Genomic DNA, 19396 nt, shown 5'->3' with positions numbered 1-19396 from the left:
GATGTAAAGGACAAAGGCATATATTAGTTCTGTGTAACAAAGCAAAACCAACGTTACTCACCTATCGAGAAGGAAAAAAGCGCCTCGGCGTCTTAAGTAAAGTCGGCCACATATTCACAGGTCGGAGTTTCCCGAGTCGATAACTCCTGAGCTAAACGCTGTTACTACACAAAACGCGGTTGTAGCTGCCTCTCTACATTACTACGATAGAAAAGAGGTGTTATTTGTGTAGTAACAGCGTTTAGCTCAGGAGTTATTGACTCGGGAAACTCCAACCTGTGAATATGTGGCCGACTTCCTGCTCCTTCAGTTCTCTCCAGCGCTGGAAAGCTGATCCTATATTAACACGTCCTACTTCTTGTCCTTATCGTAAGTCTTTCTTCTCTTTCTTTCTTTGTTTTTATCCTCCATGTCGATGTTAAAACCGCTTTCTGCTAATGTCACACACGCGCACTGAACGCTCTCTCCGCCCATATCGAAAAGACACGCCCCTTTCTGCTCATTGGCTACACGTTAGTTTTGTTTTTGTTTTGTTTGTCATCCCGACTCAGTTTTCTGAAGCATTTCTCAAACAACAGAGACCCCACCTTTAAGTGGTCAAATGTTACGCTTCGAGACACCGCATTAGATGGATTTGTGTACAAACTCTGCCGTAAACGTGGCCACCGCGGGGTTACGTCAGTTATCTGAAAAGAGTGTTTACGCTTGTTTATGCGGCTGTGGTCCAGCTGTGCTACGAATACAATTACGGCAAAGAAAGAAAAAAGCAAGTGAGGAACAAGGTCTGATTAAAGACGTACCGCTCCTTCACATGGGTCTGATTTATCTGGAACGTTTTTCTTCTTACTAAGACTCGCATAATGCCGGCACTTACGGTGTAAACGTTACACCGGTGACAAAAAGCCTACAATAAATGCAGTGATCAAATCAATAATATGTTAATTTCCTCATCTTTCTCTCAATCAGTGCACAAATGTTCTCTGTGGAATCTTTAGGTATTTAGATGTTCCATAAACAGAACTTCAGCTAGGTCAAAGAGTTTCAGTGTGAGTGCATAAAGAAGCAAGCATCTAAGTTCACATCCCTGGTCTTATAAATAAAAAGATTTCTCAGCTAAACGGACGGACAGACAGACGGACGGACAGACGGACGGACGGATGGACGTTTTATTTTAATTCATTTACTCCTAGCTCAAAGCAATACAACGTGAAGGCCCAGAAAGTTCATTGTGATAATCGTTGGAGTGATTGTTCCCTGTCACGGTTCCTTTGGTGATTAACAGAACCGCGCTGGTGAGAACGCTCTTACGAAGCGAAGCCGCGTGCTCGTACTCGCTTGTATTTTTTCCCTCTCCTTTATTTGAACATTACGTGGTGACATTTTGAAGTTAAATGTAAATGCGATTAGATTCGATTATTTCTCAGCAGTGCATTTAGTTTCTCTTTGTGTTCAAAGAATTCAAATTATATCTATATATAAAATAATATACTTTGATCCCACATGGATGGTTTCATGTCACTGTTCATGTAGGTTGTTTTTCCCCCCTCGCAGTCTGCGTGATGAAAGCTTGCCGAACGTGGAGACGGTGGCTCTCGTTGCTATGGTGTTTCTCGGCAGCTCTTATGAGGCTGCAGCTGTAAACGCTAAGCCTTCACTTAAATCTCCGGCGGCCCCTGATCCCTTTTGCCCCAGTGAATTTTTAAAAGCACCTCTTTATTACACTTTTACTTCTATACTAAGTTTTCTGAATCTGCTGTCCTGGTCTGCGCTACACCTCTCGTCTGTTTTATACACCTCTCGGTCTAAGATGGAGGTCTGTTTCACTTCTTTACGCCTTTTTCTTCCTTTCCTGGTCAGTAGCACGGAGACTGAGCATGTTACCTGTACTAACACGGCTAATGAGCAGAGCGGTGGGAGGCGAGAGCTTGTGTTTGTCTCCTGGGTGTGTTGTGGAACAGGAATACACATAAATACATATTTGTATTGTCACTACTTGCCTTCTGGCTCCTTGATCACTTTTATCCCACAACAGAACAACGTTTCTTACTCCGACGGGCGTCGACTCTTACAGGACGGCTCCGCGCCGTCCGTCGTGTTTGTTCAGGATGAATATAATTAAATCTGTGTGCTATAACTCTGACAACCAAGTGGTGCACTTATGGGAGAGCACTTTAGGGAGAACGGCGGCCGTTACTCCGCCAAAGAACCTCGACACCTTACCAACACACACGAGTCATGTCGTATTCGTTCGAACGTGTCGTCTGTCGGTTCGTTCGTTTCCCAGGTTAGAGTTTCTCCGTAGCGGCTCTTCAGAAGAAATCTTAAAAGGGATGGAGAGACATTTCGTTGCTAGAGGTCAAATGTTCAATATTACAAAGTATAAAAACAAACTTTTTATTTTTTACTTCTTCACCATTTCAAATCTCCTCTAAAATTGAGGTCTTGAGCAAAAAGCAGGAGCAATGAAACGACTCTCTATGAACAGCACTGAGTTTTCATTCTTCTCAGGTCTGTGACATACACAGCAGCAGTGTGTTGGTTGTGTGAGAGGAAATTGAAAGAGGACAGGAATTTTCTCTGAGTTTGTGGAAACACTTAGAAACAGACCAGGTACGGATCCTCCGGCGGTCTGTGCTCCGGGTCCCGAGTGTTTCCTGGGACTGTACGTAAAATAGCGTCTAACGTTAAACCTTAAAGCGCTCGGTTTACACACAGATCTATTATAAACGAATAGATTAAACGTTCCCACTTTACTACGAGAGAAAGTGAAGGTATGGCGTCATGGATCGAGAGAATCAAACATCACTACATGAGATGAGAGGAAGGGGAGGGGCTTTAAAGGTCATTCAGTCATTATGATTCGTTTGTCGTTTGTTTTTGCTTTTATACAGAAATTAAGAACAGATTATTTTCGCCTCAGAGCTTTAGATTTTATATTACGCTTGAACGTTATCTCATGACAATCTGTGCTAATGCTAAGCTGTTGATGGAGGGGGAAAAGGGGGAGGGATCAAAGAGTTTAAATAAGGATTCAAGTCTTTTTTTCGGCTCCACCTACTGTAACGGACGGAGATCTGATCTTCACCGATTTTGGGAAATCTTACTTATCACACCTTTAAAGTCATTTAAGGATTAATTACTTGTTATAAATAAGACATGAAAATTTTAAACCTTTTTTCCACACAGTGACAGATAACATCCAAAAATAAACTACATGTGTCTGTGTTAGGGCCTGGGTGATAAAACGATAACGATATGTATCGCGATAGACACGTGATCGATATCGATAAAAAATGTGTTCGAAAAAACGTTCGATATTTTTAATTCTTCGGCGGAAGAAAACGGAGGTCGCGAAGCAAGTTTGGTTGCGTTAACAAAGGCACTCGCTCTCTGGTAACCTAGCAACGTAGGGAGTGACACGCTAACAGCCAATCATGTAACAGTATCACGTTTGGTTGCGCCATCTCGTCGTCTCGTGCCGGTCTGCTGGATTCCTCTTCAGTAACCGGCGACTGATGAGCAGGAAATGAGCCGCAGCGAGCGAGAGAATTGTAAATAAAAGAGGAAAAGATATTACAGACGTATCTCAGTCTACCTCAGGTTTATTTCTCTTTACAAAACACTGCACATATTTTACACACTTTATTCACCAGAAGGTGAACAGCTAGTGAACTTCCTCACACTAAACCTGCACTAAATTCTCAGCTTTCTCTGTTTATATTTAACACTTTGCACTATTTTATTACACTTTATTAAACATTTCTTACATTTTATTTCACCTTAAATGTTAAGAGATAATAGTTAAGTGTTCATTGTGACTTTAGACTCATGTTTACATTATAATTATTGGAGGTTTCCTGGTTGGTGACGTTTCTGTCTTAATAACTGAGGGGATTCTGATCAGAGGAAGGTGAAGTTTCAAATAAAAAGGTTTAAATCTAATAGATTTTTCTTCTGGTCCTTATTTTAAATGGGTCATAAAAAAGATCCATAATTATCGATATCGACCGATATGAAGCACTGATATCGTGATACGGTTTTCAGCCGTATCGCCCAGCCCTAGTCTGTGTCCAATCATCTTTAAACATCTTTGAACGTTTTGCACTGTTTGGGTCGATCTGCTGAAATACTGCGATCCCCGAGTCTGTATCTATAAAGTGACAGTCCTTTTGTTTACGACTCCACACCTACACTACATTTATTCGTACAGAGATGCGGCGTATCTAAGCGTGCAGTCCGTCGCGTTCGTGTCGCCGTTACTGTGCACTTCCCATCAGGTCTGTCGAAAGAGATTCTGTCCAACTACGAACGTTTATATTCCTTTAACCGTTGTTCTGGCTCGAGACCAGAAAGCGCTTCAACCGACAAACAGGCGTTCACAAATTCAATAAACTCACAAATCACTCATCGTCTGCTGAGTCATCTGTACCATTCTGTACCATTCCTCCAGTCTTCGCATAGTAACGCAGACGAGGAAACCGAAGTGAAAAAGGTTTCTGTCAGAATTGAAATGTTACAGTACAACAAAAATATCAGACCGTTAGAAATGACTTAATAACTCGTATACGCAACCGCATAAAAAATTACAGAACAAAAAGCGTCAGGGTTGTAAGCAATATATCCGGTCAGACAAGGAAACTGTGACGGCTCTTGTGAGGTCATCGATAAAGAGACGTAGACAGTGAAGCAGCCAGGGGCATAAAACTGTTTTTGTCTCTCTCTCAAATGCACCTCCGTGCCTCCTGTTTGCCCACAAGCCCTTATGAATAGAGCGTCTTTGTTGCTCGCTGCCTCGTTGCCGTAAACACGTTTTAATGGTGTTCAGTGAAGCGGCTGTCTGCCTCCTCCGCCTGAACACTTGTCTGTCTGAAGGGGAAAAAGAGAGAGAGAGGAAAATAAAACAAAGAGGTATATTTTGTGAATAGAAAGGTTTGCTGGACGAGCTCGTCCGAGTGCACTACGGCTCCGTTAGCGCCTGATATGTTTCGCTGAGCCGAGGTTCGCCTGCCGGCGGCTATTTTGGTAGCAGTTTCTCTACCACATAACAGAGAAGTGAAGTAAAATATAATAAAGGCCACTATGTCTGGACTAATAACTGTTATTATGGGGTTATGGGGAAAGTGAGAGTACTGCTGCATAGAGTTCTTCACCTCTCGGTATATGTGACTTCCCCTTAAATGACGAGCCTCTGCCACACTGGATGGTCCTAACGCTGCTCTGCGACGCTCGCTGGCATACTAAACATGGTTTGAGGGCATTGTGCTTTTGTTAGCTTAAAATAGCCCAGTGTTTTGGGAGGGGGTCCTTCAGCCAGTCCCTGGGTTTTGGCTCTTAAATTGTAGTATATAACACTGCCCTTGGACATTTATAAAACTTTTTCCAGGTTGATGGCCAAGTTTTGTGTCAGGTTTAATGTGGCACCACAGAGGTTATTCAAGAATGAGTTGAAGGCCAACACATCGAATGTCACAGGAAGTAATGAAAATATGGTCAATTTACAATAATACAAACACTTATTTATGTAATTTTAAGGATATTGTAGTCAAGGCTGATATTTACTCTCAAATCATATTAAAGAACCATTTGCACTTAAAGGTGGGGTGTACGTTGTTTTGAAAGCCAACGTTGACATATAAAATCACCAAAACAAACACGCCCCTAACTCAAACGGGTCGCACTCCTGTATCGATAGCTCCGCCCACACATACGTACGTAACCCAGGCGACTAACAGAAAGAAACGTGTCTTTATCATAGCTGAAGGGAAGAACAATACGATTGTAGATAAACAAACAAGCAAAAATGCCACACAAGCATAATGATGTAAAGGACAAAGGCATATATTAGTTCTGTGTAACAAAGCAAAACCAACGTTACTCACCTATCGAGAAGGAAAAAAGCGCCTCGGCGTCTTAAGTAAAGTCGGCCACATATCCACAGGTCGGAGTTTCCCGAGTCGATAACTCCTGAGCTAAACGCTGTTACTACACAAAACGCGGTTGTAGCTGCCTCTCTACATTACTACGATAGAAAAGAGGTGTTATTTGTGTAGTAACAGCGTTTAGCTCAGGAGTTATTGACTCGGGAAACTCCAACCTGTGAATAGACACGCCCCTTTATGCTAATGTCACACATGCGCACTGAACACTCTCTCCGCCCATATCGACAAGACACGCCCCTTTCTGCTCATTGGCTACACGTTTGTTTTGTTTGTCGGCCCGACTCGGTTTTCTGAAGCATTTCTCAAACAACGTACACCCCACCTTTAAGTTGCACGGATGCACTTTATGTGGCTCGGACAACTTTCTTTAAGTCCTGTAATTTTTTTTCTTCTTCTACTGTGTTTTTCTTCCAGAGTCAGTATATGATCTTCTTCCTAAAGAGTTGCAGTTGCCTCCTTGTATTGAGCAGACAATTACAGCAATGAGTCAGAACAGTGGAGGAGGGACAAGTTCCCCCCCAACAACTCTCGCTTCAGGTAAAGTTCTCCAACCTTTTTTTTTTTGTCTCCTTCGTTTCCAGTTTATTACCATGATATAAATGTGTGTACGGCGCTTAGAAGCTGATAAAAGTAAATAATTAAACGATCTACATCATCACATTACATTACTTTTTTCCATGAAGTGTATTTCATACATTTACATGAGCAATAAAATACAAATCCCAAAAAAAGTTAATATCTGAAGGACAGGAAGTAAAAATTGGGGAACAAAAACGCCATCAGAGCGGCTGAACTCGGCGTTTAACCGATCATGTGATTGCAAAGTGACATGAAGAGAAGGACAGAAAGAAAACCAGAAGAACCAGATTGAGTTAACGGCATAAAACCTTCTACTCAATGCTAACAGTAATGCTAAGCACTGACTGCTTACTCTATACACAGTTTATACACTATTTACTATACTAGTTAGGCTAGTTAGGTTACGCTAACATTAGCTTGCTAGTGATCTTTATCAGCTAATTGCCTGAACCGCAGCATTATAACATTTTATATAGAACGCTGTAAATTTCTACCTCATTTAAACCCCAAACTTGTTCCTGGGGTGAATCAGGTGAGTTAGAGGAGGTGTGTCATGTGAAGACGACGCAACTGGGGCTAAATCACAGCCCGTACAAGGAGAACCGGAGCTAAATCACACCCGCTGTCTTTTTATTTAATGATGAGAAGGTGCCAGACTGTCGTGAAGGTTTGAGGGACGCTCTGTGTGTAAGCTAATAAAAAAAAAAGCTGCTAACTTCAACTGTCTGTCAGCTGCTAGCAATAGCCAGTAAGCTAACATTAACATAACTAGCTAGAGAATTCGCTGCTATAGTTAGCCAAGGTGCGTACTAAGCATCGAGCGCTTCATTTCTTTGTAGCGCTTCATTTCTTTCTTTGTAGAACTCGCTTTCTGAGTAGATTAAAAATACTTAATTATACGTTAGCGTGTATTACTTAAACCTGGTTCTTTTTACTTTTGTTTAGTCCTTCGTTTCAGTTCTGGTTCACGGTGTAAGGATCTTTTCTTACTCTGGGTTCCTTATGCTACCGTTTTTTGGGATTTGTATTTAGGGTTCTTAGAGTATAAATTCATCCTAGTTAATAAAATCAAAACAAAGAAAAATGGTTTAAAAAACGATTCCTTAAATACTCGAGAGAATAAATACTGACTTTAGAACTGCAATATAGAATAAAAGCTGTGTTTAGTTTGTGCTCTGATCAGTTTCCAAGCTCCGTATGAGCAGCGCCAGAAAAGGATCCGTCCCATGGTCCGTCTTTAGGCCGCCTGCAAGACGTCTAACTCTAGGTTAGAAGATTAGATCCACGATCCTGGGTTTTGTATTAAAATGTTTTTAGAGGTTACTAAAGACTGGAGGTTTATTGTGCTTTCTTTAAATCCTTCACTCGATTTATTCTGTATTTAAAACGAACAAAAAAAAAGAAAAGAAAATGCACAGCCACACCAGTCTGTTGTGGATCAGACCGAAGGAACCTGTCGTACGTGGTCACGGAAGGGTACGGAAGGGTATGTTTACTGTTTTATTGTTATTAATATTACAACTTTACAGCGTTTCTTCTCCAAAGTCAGCTAATAAGTAAGCTTTTAGTGTTCGGTGTAATTATATGGTGCATTTTGTTTAGGTCTGACTCCTGGAACCAGGAAATACTTCATACTTCTTAAGCCACGTATATATATTATATATAATGAATTAATTTATAACGAACACTTCGATTAAACCGGATATTTGTAAATATAAATACACATTTGCATATTTTTAAAACGAGTTTCATTTAAGTCTTTTTTTTTTTTTTTAATAAAAGATCTAGTTAAACGCTATTATTCTATTCCTCTCTTTAAATTCTCGGTAAGGAGTTTAAAGGAGGTTTCCATCACTGTAAGCGTCAAGGTCCATAGACAGCAAGCTGGATCCCAGAAAATAAATAACTCTTAACCACAGGAAGTCATATAAAGTTAAACTGAGGACCAGGTCAGTAACTGCTCACGAGAGTCAGCAACCAAACACACTGTCATGCTTTATTTATTTATTTGTTTGTTTGTTTGTTTGTTTGTTTGTTTGTTTAATTTTATTTATTTTATTTATTTATTGTTTTTGTTTGTTTGGTTGTTTGTTTGTTTTTTTGCCATATTATTAAGAATGTTTGCAGATTTCTTTGGCCATTTTTTAGCCCCGTTCACACTGCAAGTAAAAGTGGCCCAGATCTGATTTTTTTTTTTTTTTGGGGGGGGGCGCAAGTGACAGGTCAGACTTCTTCAGTAGTGTGAACACACAAATCTGGCCCAGATCTGATTTTTTTCAAATCAGATTTAGACCACTTCCATATGTGGTCCTGAATCAGACCCAGATCTGATTTTTTCCCAATGTGGCCGCAGTGTGAACAACCGAGGCGGATTTGATGCGACTTTTTTGTCGATCTACTTCGACGTTCGTCACAATTATGCGCCGGTGAGTAACAAACGCCTACAAAATGGAGAACAGTGATGGAACAGGTCAGTGGAGGGAGAGTGAGGTGTTAGACCTAAGTAGTATATGGGGAGATACTTCAATTCAGGCAAAACTAGAAGGATCATACCGTAACCGCTACGTGTTTGAAAAGATAGCAAACGAAATGGAAGAACAAGGACACAGGAGAACGTGGCTGCAGTGCCAAAGGAAGGTGAAGAGCTCATTAATGTCACGGCTGCCGTCACACACACATTTGTAAAGAAAAGCGAAAACGCTTACTTCCTCCATAACCTCGGCAACTTTAGCGCGACGGCGTGCCGCGTGTGACGTCATCGTTATCGTTCGTTTGCGCATGCGGGTCAGTTCGAAACAGCAAACAGTTCACACTGGTATCTGATATAGACCACATTTTAAAAGGTAACATGAACAGCCAAACAAAAAAATCAGATCTGAGCAAAATATCCGAATTGAGCGTTAAGACTTGCGGTGTGAACGTGGCCTTCGATTGCTGCTGTCACGAAACTTAACTGATGACTGGGGAGAAAAATAAGGGGGAAAAAAAATAAAAGACCTCCTGGAAGTTTTTAGTAGGAAAAACTCCTCTAAACTTATCCCAGGAAAATCAATACACAGATGAACGTTCAAAATGAGATTCACCTTAGTATTTTTTTTACTCTACTCCTTTATCAAAGTACCTAGGTTTAAGGTGAGTTTGAGTAAACCAGAAGTCTGTTGCCTTTGGACATCAGTACCCAACTGCAGCCATGAGGCAGGACATGCTGGCTGTAGCTGAAGGAAGGTGAAGTATTTCCAGTTTTATTTTAACTCGAGAAAACAGGTTTCGCTTTAAAATCGGCCTTAAATCTTCTGCCTATTTTCCTCTTCTGTTTTTTTGTTTGTTTGTTTGTTTGTTTGTTTTTTTCCCTAATTATTTTATTTTAGTTGCTTATATGTTTGTCCGTGCACTCGTTCGCTCGGTTTAACGTGATATCTGGATATGATCAGACATATCGAGAAGCTTTTATACGGTAATATAATCTAGTCTACTGATTATATTTATATATAACTCGTTTAAAAAACCTCGATTAAACCGTACACTTGTAAATACACATTTGCATGTTTATTAAATGAGTTTCGTTTAAATCTTTTTTTTTTTTAAACATCTATTTAAAAGCTATAACTCTTCACTACACAAAAAGAGCCCTGGCCTGTTTTTTCCTTCCCAACACCTGTCCTGAACCACACGAAGCTTCCAAAAGCACATGTGCTATATGCATCTTTGTGCCTTCGCGCTCCCCCTCCCCACTGTTTTTAGGGCTGCTATTCATAGCTTCGCTCGTCGTCACATGCCAAAGTCGTAGCTTGTGCTGGTCCACCCTGTCGTCTGGTACCGTGCGTATCACCGTGCGTTTTGTCGCTTGTTCTTTGTATTTCCTCTTCGCCTACTACTAAAAATCATTATCTACAGGAGTGCAATCAGACTCAGACTCCACCCAACCAAGACTTTTGCCTTTCCAGCTTATATTACTAATAAAGATTTTTTTAAATAATGTATTTATTATTATTTTATCGCTTGAGCGTTTTATTTCACACACAAACTAGTCTTTTATTCTGTGAGCCGACGCTTCGCCTCGGCCGTTTCCAAAATAAGATGGAAATCCTGCAAATATTTGCACATGTGGTTTGGTGGAGCGAAAGCCTGTCACCGACGGAGGGCTGGATCATCAGGTGCCCCCTAGTGAGCTAAGATTCAGGTATGACGTAAAAGCGTGAGCGTGTTACGATCCGAACGCATCACGTGAATTAAAATGACTCGTTATATAAAATGTTATGCCGCTAAAAAAAGGAGAAGAAAAAGAAACAGGTGAAGCAGTTTGAGTGTCTCACATTCAGACACATTTCCTCAGTGGTTTTATTTCCGTTGTAGCTTTAGGGCACAACAGAAGCAGATAGTAGTTCGTTATTATTATTATCAGTGTTTATAATCTATCATTAAAAGCTCATGAACCCCCAAAGCTGCTGTGTTACTGTAGTAAAGTAGTATAGCAAGCGTTCAGACCTATTTCAGGTTTAACTGCATGGTCTGAATTCATCCAGATCTTATAAAACTCCCCTTATGCTTGTGCTTACTTTTCTTTATGTATGTTTATTTTGATAAGTTCATGCTCTTAGCTTCTTTAAGCCTCTCAGTTTGTTTCCTTTCTTTTTTCCTTTCATCAAATGGGGGAAATGTGATTTTTATTGTTCTTTTTATTTTTTTGTTGCTTTTTTGAATAAATGCATTTTTTTTCTATTTTTTTCGATATTCAATTCAATATTTTTTTTATTATTTATGAAGCAGTGACTGATCACATTAAATCTGACACAGAAAAAGGGGATTTTAGTAACTATATTATAATAATTTCCTCTATGTTTAATTATACTTTGGAGGCAAATCTTCAGTTTAAACAGACTTAAATAATAGAAATAAAATATTTACCTAAAACGACTGCATTCGGATGTCAGTCTTGAATAAACATGTAAACTGTCTCGGTGTAAAACACCAGAGGCTCTCGGCCAGTCCTGGGATTCGAACTTGCTTATTAATCTCCTGAAGCTTATGTGGTGAGCGATAAGCAGCTGATAAAGAACGTCTAGTAAGAATTATTCCTAATTAAGCACGGAACAGTACAAACACCAAGCAGAACATTATGTAGGGTGTAAACTATAACGTACGGCGTGAACGATTTAACACAGTTTAAGCTTTGAGGTTTTAAATAAAATGAGATGTTTTCAAGATTCGTCAGATCGTGTCGAATGACGCCGTAAATGAGTTCTGTTTATTTTACAAAAACAAGGAAGAATAATTATAATTAAATAAATAAATAAAATTTTAAAAAGGATTTCTTTCTTCCTTTGTTGGTTCAGTGTGTTAATGTTTTACATTCTTTGTTGTTTGGGTGTTTACTTGGTTTTAAGAACAGAAGGTTTTCTTAGGTTTAAATGAACACTTAAAGGTGAGGTCTCCGTTGTTTGAGAAACGCTTCAGAAAACCGAGTCGAGCCGACAAAATAAACAAAAATACAAAACAAACGTGTAGCCAATGAGCAGAAAGGGGCGTGTCTTGTCGATATGGGCGGAGAGAGTGTTCGGTGCACATGTGTGACATTAGCAGAAAGCGGTTTTAACATCGACATGGAAACAAAGAAAGAAAGAGAAGAAAGACTTACGATAAGGACAAGAAGTAGGACGTGTTAATATAGGATCAGCTTTCCAGCGCTGGAGAGAACTGAAGGAGCAGGAAGTTGGCCACATATTCACAGGTTGGAGTTTCCCGAGTCAATAACTCCTGAGCTAAACGCTGTTACTACACAAATAACACCTCTTTTCTATCGTAGTAATGTAGAGAGGCAGCTACAGCCGCGTTTTGTGTAGTAACAGCGTTTAGCTCAGGAGTTATTGACTCGGGAAACTCCGACCTGTGAATATGCGCGCATGCACACATGCGCACTGAACACTCTCTCCACCCATATTGACAAGACCCGCCCCTTGCTGCTCATTGGCTACACGTTTGTTTTGATTTTTGTTTTGTTTGGTGACCCGACTCAGTTTTCTGAAGCATTTCTCAAACAACGGAGACCTCACCTTTAAATCAACTTTGTCATTTTTTTGTCATTTTTTATTTTGTGCTGTTTTAAAAACGGTCTTTTTAAATGTTAATGTGTTCGTTAACAGCCATTGTCCCTAAAATACCTGGTAATAGAGAGGGAACATTATGTATGATAGTATTGCATCATCGGTATAGTATATGTTCATATATGAACAAGGGCAGTCCATAGATTAGATTAGATTAGATTAGATTAGATTAGGATGCAGTTTATTACCATGCATTGCTTTGAAATTGCTTTTAAAGTCAGTTTTGTCATTTCTCTTTATTCAGGTCTTTATAGCGGTTTAAATCTTATTCATTTGTTTTCCTACATGTTAACTTGTGATTCCTGATTCTGACCTGACTGCCCACCAGTACCACATTTTTATTTATTTATTTTTCTCCCATTGTCAGTTTCATTGTCAATCTCAATCTCTTATCAGCAGCTCTTCCTTTACACCAATGCTTTCAAATTTGTCCTGTACTTTCATGTACTTCTTGATCCTGTATTTCATTAATCCCCCTAAATAGGGTTGTAGACACGAATAGACCTGAGACATGGACCGAACCGTTTGGATTTCAAAGGCTCGCTAGTGATGATTAGTGATTTGTTTTGTTTTGAAATTAATTCTTTGAACTTCATTCAAACATTCCTTTCATCTTTTGAAAATAATATGCAATGGTCAGCATTTTATTACTCATTCGTTGTCTCGTTTTTATTCCAGGAATTTCCCTCTGAAGCAGGGAGTGTCTGCATATAAAATGGTCTGCAGTTCTCTGCTTCATAGGTCAGAAGCTGGTTTATTTTGTTTCTGTGGCTATGCTCAGTCCCAAAAACAACAACTACAACTACAACAAACAGAACAACCTCAATCTGACAAAAGAAACCCATCATTTGTAATGCATCATTTAACACAATATTCTAATCTGGCCTGAGCACATTAATGAACTCATATGGATGAAAAAAAATGATCGATATAAGATCTTTCTGTATTAATTCTAAGTGCAGAGATGATTATTAGGTTATCTCTAAAGATCAGGCCGTATGTTCTACTGTTAAAAGCAGAGCATTGTTATGAAAGCTGTCCATGGGCACAAGCTATGTAAAATGTGAGGTCTCCTAGTTTTTTTTTAGAAAGAATAGAGCTCCAATCAGCTTAAACATGTAATATTTATTTAGGTTGCATTTCAGAAGAAAAAATGCTTTATGATATTAACCACGATCTTGTTTTCTTTTAGTAGTTTATGGCCATTTACATTCCTCACACACACTATGATGCATTAATAAAAAAAATTTAAAAAATGGAAAGAAATTGTAATTGGACATCCAAACCACAAAGCAAGCAGTTGTGTGGAAATTTCGCTGCTTAGCTGGGACTGGTAGCCAAAGTAAGTGAGAAACCTTTATTCACTGTCTAATTGTACACACTGCAGATGCCTCCTCCATCACCTCCAAGGGAAGTGCCAGCAGTGCTTTTTCCACCTCTTCCAGCTTCGCTGTGCACTCCTTATGCGCAGAGCAGGATCCCGGCCCTTCGGGAGAGGTGACTAGCCGCCGGAAGGCAGATACGCTCTCTGCGGAAGCCAAACTAACCAGGGGTTGTGGAGAGAAGGCTGGAGGAAGCTCTCAGCATCAGCACCACCATCAGATGACCCCTCCCAAACGTCCGGTGCTGAACATCTCTCCTCCGCCGGAGGACCTGTTCGACAACAGCCACACGTCAGGATGCCAGGACGATGCGCTGCTGGATTCGGAGCAGAGCAACAGCATCTGGATGGAAAACTCGCTCTCTAACTTCAGCATGATGAGCTCCAGTTCTTACAATGACAACACGGAGGTTCCACGCAAGGCCCGGAAACGCACACCACGTCAGAAGCCGGTGCCTGTTGAAGAGGCCAGCATGGATGTGTTTGATGCAGACAGTGCCAAAGGTCCACACTTTGTGCTTTCCAAATTTAGCTCGGAAAACAAGGCTGGTAGCAAAGCGAGGTGAGTGAGTGAGTGATTACAGTCGACCCTCCATAGTCCTCATATTTTGGACACTTCTCTGGCCTCGAGCTTCAGGATCTCGAATACAGCAATGCGCTCGCTTGTCTGTTTTCTTCCTTGCACCAGTTTCTGATGGAAATTTTTTCAGAGCTTTCCAGATCACTGTATTGCAAAAAAGGTCAAAGCATCTGGTCTTTTAAACGTTATCTAGAGTTTCAAGTTTTGTTTTAAACAGTTAGCAGGAGGTAAACTAAATAATCCAGCCTGTTTGCCATCAAGCTCCAGGAGAGTTTCTATGGTGTTTGGTTTCAATGTCAGTCTAACGTCCTCTTCCATAATAATACACAGGGTTCGGCCGTGTTTTGTCACCAAACATAACACTTTCTTGGGAAAGCTTGTTTTTTTTTTTTTTTTTTTAGTGAGATCTTGCGATGGACCGTTTAAGGTCTGCGGAGGTCAGAAGCCGTATAGATGTTTAATTAGAGTTTAGTGTCCACAGTACCCACATGTCTGCAGGGTATCGCTATATCGATACCATGGAAAGAAACAATCAATATGTTATATTCAAGATCCTGAAGCTTGTGGCCAGAACATTATGCAAAAGATGAGTGCTATGGTTCGTAGACTGGTTGACTTTACATATAACTAATTTATCATCATGTTATTACATTCTGACTTCGACCGTACTACGTAACATAACCGGTAGCTCAAAAAAATATACAAAGTAAAATGACATTCTCGTTAACCAGAGGGAGCTGTGAGTGTTCTTTTCAACAAGGGACCTTTTAGTTGTAGCCCGATAATGTCTACTTTGACCCCCTTGCAGGTGGGTGATGATGTGGAACTGAGCATCGCAACATAAACAATCACCATTCAGTCGAAATCTCATTTAGTCTCTTTGTAAAGAGCTGAGATGAGTCAGAAGATTGTGATCATTCTCCAGTTTATTCAGTCCACTTGTGAATATCTCATTCTTTGGAAATGTCCATTGTTGATCATGTTCTGCATTAAAGATCTCCATGAAACACTTTTCTTAATTTTCCTGATTTTTTTGTTTTTTACAGCTGCTCCTCACTGACTAAACAAATATACATTCTTGGTTTAAAGGTGGGGTCTCCGTTGTTTGAGAAATGCTTCAGAAAACTGAGTCGGGGCAACAAACAAAACAAAAAGCAAAAACAACTTTCTGCTCATTTCAGCCAATGAGCAGAAAGGGGCGGGTCTTGTCAATGACGCAGCTTCAACCGCGTTTTGTGTAGTAACAGCGTTTAGCTCAGGAGTTATTGACTCGGGAAACTCCGACCTGTGAATATGTGGCCGACTTTACTTAAGACACCGAGGCGCTTTTTTCCTTCTCGATAGGTGAGTAACGTTGGTTTTGCTTTGTTACACAGAACTAATATATGCCTTTGTCCTTTACATCATTATGCTTGTGTGGCATTTTTGCTTGTTTGTTTATCTACAATCGTATTGTTCTTCCCTTCAGCAATGAAAGAGATACGTTTCTTTCTGTTAGTCACCTGGGTTACGTATGTATGTGTGGGCGGAGCTATCGATACAGGGGTGGGACCCGTTTGGGTTAGGGGCGTGTTTGTTTTGGTGATTTTATATGTCAACATTGGCTTTCAAACAACGTAGACCCCACCTTTAATTTCATATGATGTTATGTTTAGATATTCAGGGTGTTAAATTGGCACCTTGACACTACACCATCCCAGAATGTAATTTTAACCTTGTTTCATGATGCCAGCTGACTTCGGTCTTTGTTACTGGATAGTCGTAACACCTGAAGCCACGTACTATAGTGACATACTCTTTGCTTTCTAGTCCTGAGGGAAACCAAGCATCTGGTCAGAAAGGTGGGATATTGTGTGGCCAGTACCCGCAGAAAAGTGAAGGAAAGGAGCTGAAGATCCTCGTCCAGCCCGAGACTCAGCACAGAGCCCGATACCTGACCGAGGGCAGCCGGGGTTCTGTGAAAGACCGCACTCAGCAAGGCTTCCCCACTGTCAAGGTGGGGCAACACAAAATGCATACAGATCTAGAAATTGTATTTATCACAAATAAATCCTACACATCTACATCTATATTGTAATATTTCTGCAATACCAGACAGGTTTACATAAAAAAATGCACATCCTGATTTTTATACAGCATAAAAAGCCTCAAACTGCAGAATTGTGCGAAGGTCCAAACAGAATAACTTTCCCAACAGTGAGGTATAAATTTTTATGTATTGCACAACAACAGTCATGGAGTCCAGGTGCAGAGTTTATTACCAATTTATTACAAAGATCAGTGGTTATAAGACTGGCAAAATTAGTTGGAAAGCAACTTCAAACATTTTGACAGGCTAATGAATGATTATGTCATTTCCACATGCTGGCAGTAGCTGAGTTTATGGCCCCATATTTATTTCCTCTTATTTTCCACCTAATGGAATAACAGGTCTTTTACTCAAAAGTTTTCAGTTCACTTACAGTCAACAAGATCATTTTAACTCATTATAACTCATGTAACATGCCATCAGTTCATCTGAAACCCAGAGAAACAAACATGTTTTGGTAACGATAAGGTTTGGTGATGTAGTTCAGATGGAAAGACTTAGCGATGAAACTACAACACAGAGTAACAGTAGCTGAATGTGGAAGAAATGAGCTGTATGAGGTCAGTTGTGGTGATGGAGACTTCTGGTGGTGTGGCGTGGAGCTGTTATGCCTCTTTTCCACCGGAAAGAACCTGGTGCTGGTTCAGAGCTAGCGCTAGTTCTGGTTCAAAGTTGGTTCCACTGGCGAACCTTCTAAGAACTGGTTTGTCTTTCCACCGGCTAGAGAGCATCACAGCGCCAAGTGTGACGTCACTGTATACGTGTCACGTGTCCCAGCAACGTTAGCGCAGCAGCGGCAAACACAACAACAATGGCGGATGTTGCTTTACTGTTAATGCTCATGGCTTTGCGAACCTATATTGGCATCCAAACGCGGCGAATAAAATGTGTACGTGCAGCTCCGTGTAATCTGTATAAACGGAGGTTGTGATCGATAAAGTACATAACGTTATTTTATCGTTAACACAGAAGAAAACAGCCTTAGCATGTAGCTACCTACTATCATGTGTGCTGATAATGTATCATATCGCGGTAAAGTAAAAGTGTATTAAACATTAGTATACTTAAGGTACATTATCAAGTGCGCTAACAGTAGCCCCGCCCCAAGCGGTTCTTAAGTCTAGACCAGCAACGTTTTGGTGCTACTTAAGAACCACTTTTCCTGGTTCGTAGCCGGTGCTTTGGCGGTCGAAACAGAAAGAACTGGTTCTAAATTAGGCTCTGGCTCCGAACCAGCACTCGAACTGCCTCGGTGGAAAAGGGGCATTAGTGTAGACCAGTGTTGTGCTAGTTACTAACAAATAATAACTAGTTACAGTTACTAGTTACTTCATTCAAGAAGTAACTCAATTACTTTGTTGATTATTTACACGAAAACTTTTTAGTTACTTTATTAAAGAAGGTTCTTTAATGTTCCCATTAATGCCCTTTTATGCCTTACGGTCTATACAAACACAACACTGTCCCTAACTAACAGTCCGGTTAAAATCTAGTCCTTGTTGTTCTGCTGGAGGGACTTGAGTCACTTCGAGTGTGTCCACTGACACCGGGTTAGATTCTAGCTTGGTCGAGGCCTGTAGTTTCTACCTCCAGATTGGAGTTGGTGATTATGGCAGTAAATCTGACCTTCGAACCAGAAACACACAGCTTACATTTGACTAAAAGGTTTTTGTCTTTATGCTCAAGTAAAGTGTAATAATGAGCACATTCCCACTTAGAGAAACTTGTCTTGCTCTCGCCTCGACTCGCGGTTACTGCCGCACATACATGAATAAACGGAAACACGCCCACACAGAAACACGCCCACACAGACACACGCCCACAGAGAAACACACCCACACATAAACACGCCCATATTGCAGTGTCTTGGTGTTTACAGGTTGGCATCCACCAATCCTCCAATGTGTCGCTGCTGTAAACAGGTCAGTCTGTAGGCTACACTTCAGTCTAAATTATCCATCCATCTTCTACCGCTTATCCGGGGCCGGGTCGCGGGGGCAGCAGACTAAGCAGGGATGCCCAGACTTCCCTCTCCCCAGACACTTCCTCCAGCTCTTCTGGGGGAATACCAAGGCGTTCCCAGGCCAGCCGAGAGACATAGTCCCTCCAGCGTGTCTTAGGTCTTCCCCTGGGCCTCCTCCCGGTACACCTCCCCAGGGAGGCGTCCAGGAGGCATTCGAAACAGATGCCCGAGCCACCTCAGCTGACTCCTCTCGATGTGGTGGAGCTCTACTCTGAGCTCCTCCCGATTGACCGAGCTCCTCACCCTATCTCTAAGGGAGCGCCCAGCTACGGCGGAAACTCATTTCGGCCGCCTATATCCGGGATCTTGTCCTTTCGGTCATGACCCAAAGCTCATGACCATGGGTGAGGGTAGGAACGTAGATCGACTGGTAAATAGAGAGCTTCGCCTTGCGGCTCAGCTCTTTCTTCACCACAACAGACCAGTATATCGACCGCATCACTGCAGAAGATACACCGATCCGCCTGTCGATCTCCCGCTCCATCCTTCCCTCACTCGTGAACAAGACCCCAAGATACTTAAACTCTTCCACTTGAGGCAGGAGCTCTCCGCCAACCTGAAGGGGACAAGCCACCCTTTTCCGACTGAGAACCATGGCCACGGACTTGGAGGTGCTGATTCTCATCCCCGCCGCTTCACACTCGGCTGCAAACCGTCCCAGTGCACACTGAAGGTCCTGATTTGAGTAAGCCAACAGGACAACA

The 19396-nt window shown here is 41.2% G+C and overlaps 1 protein-coding gene across 6 annotated transcripts in view; it reads left to right on the top strand.

Moving 5' to 3' along the window:
* The window catches only part of nfat5b (nuclear factor of activated T cells 5b), a 49451-nt gene that overhangs the window by 18364 nt on the left and 11691 nt on the right, over positions 1-19396 (top strand). For 2 of the 6 annotated variants that reach the window (XM_027136571.2, XM_027136570.2), the window contains exons 2-4: positions 6354-6476; positions 14007-14562; positions 16390-16576. In XM_027136571.2, the coding sequence (XP_026992372.2) occupies positions 6354-6476; positions 14007-14562; positions 16390-16576 (866 nt within the window). Of the gene's footprint in view, positions 1-6351; positions 6477-8349; positions 8468-9636; positions 9744-12544; positions 14563-16389; positions 16577-19396 lie in introns of those variants that run through there. The other 4 variants (XM_047810222.1, XM_027136574.2, XM_047810223.1 and 1 more) reach the window with 4 other exon arrangements.

Source organism: Tachysurus fulvidraco, chromosome 2 (assembly GCF_022655615.1).
Source record: "Tachysurus fulvidraco isolate hzauxx_2018 chromosome 2, HZAU_PFXX_2.0, whole genome shotgun sequence".
NCBI lineage: Eukaryota > Metazoa > Chordata > Actinopteri > Siluriformes > Bagridae > Tachysurus > Tachysurus fulvidraco.
The sequence above is the reverse complement of the archived record's forward strand: the minus strand, read 5'-3'. Positions and strand labels throughout refer to the sequence as shown.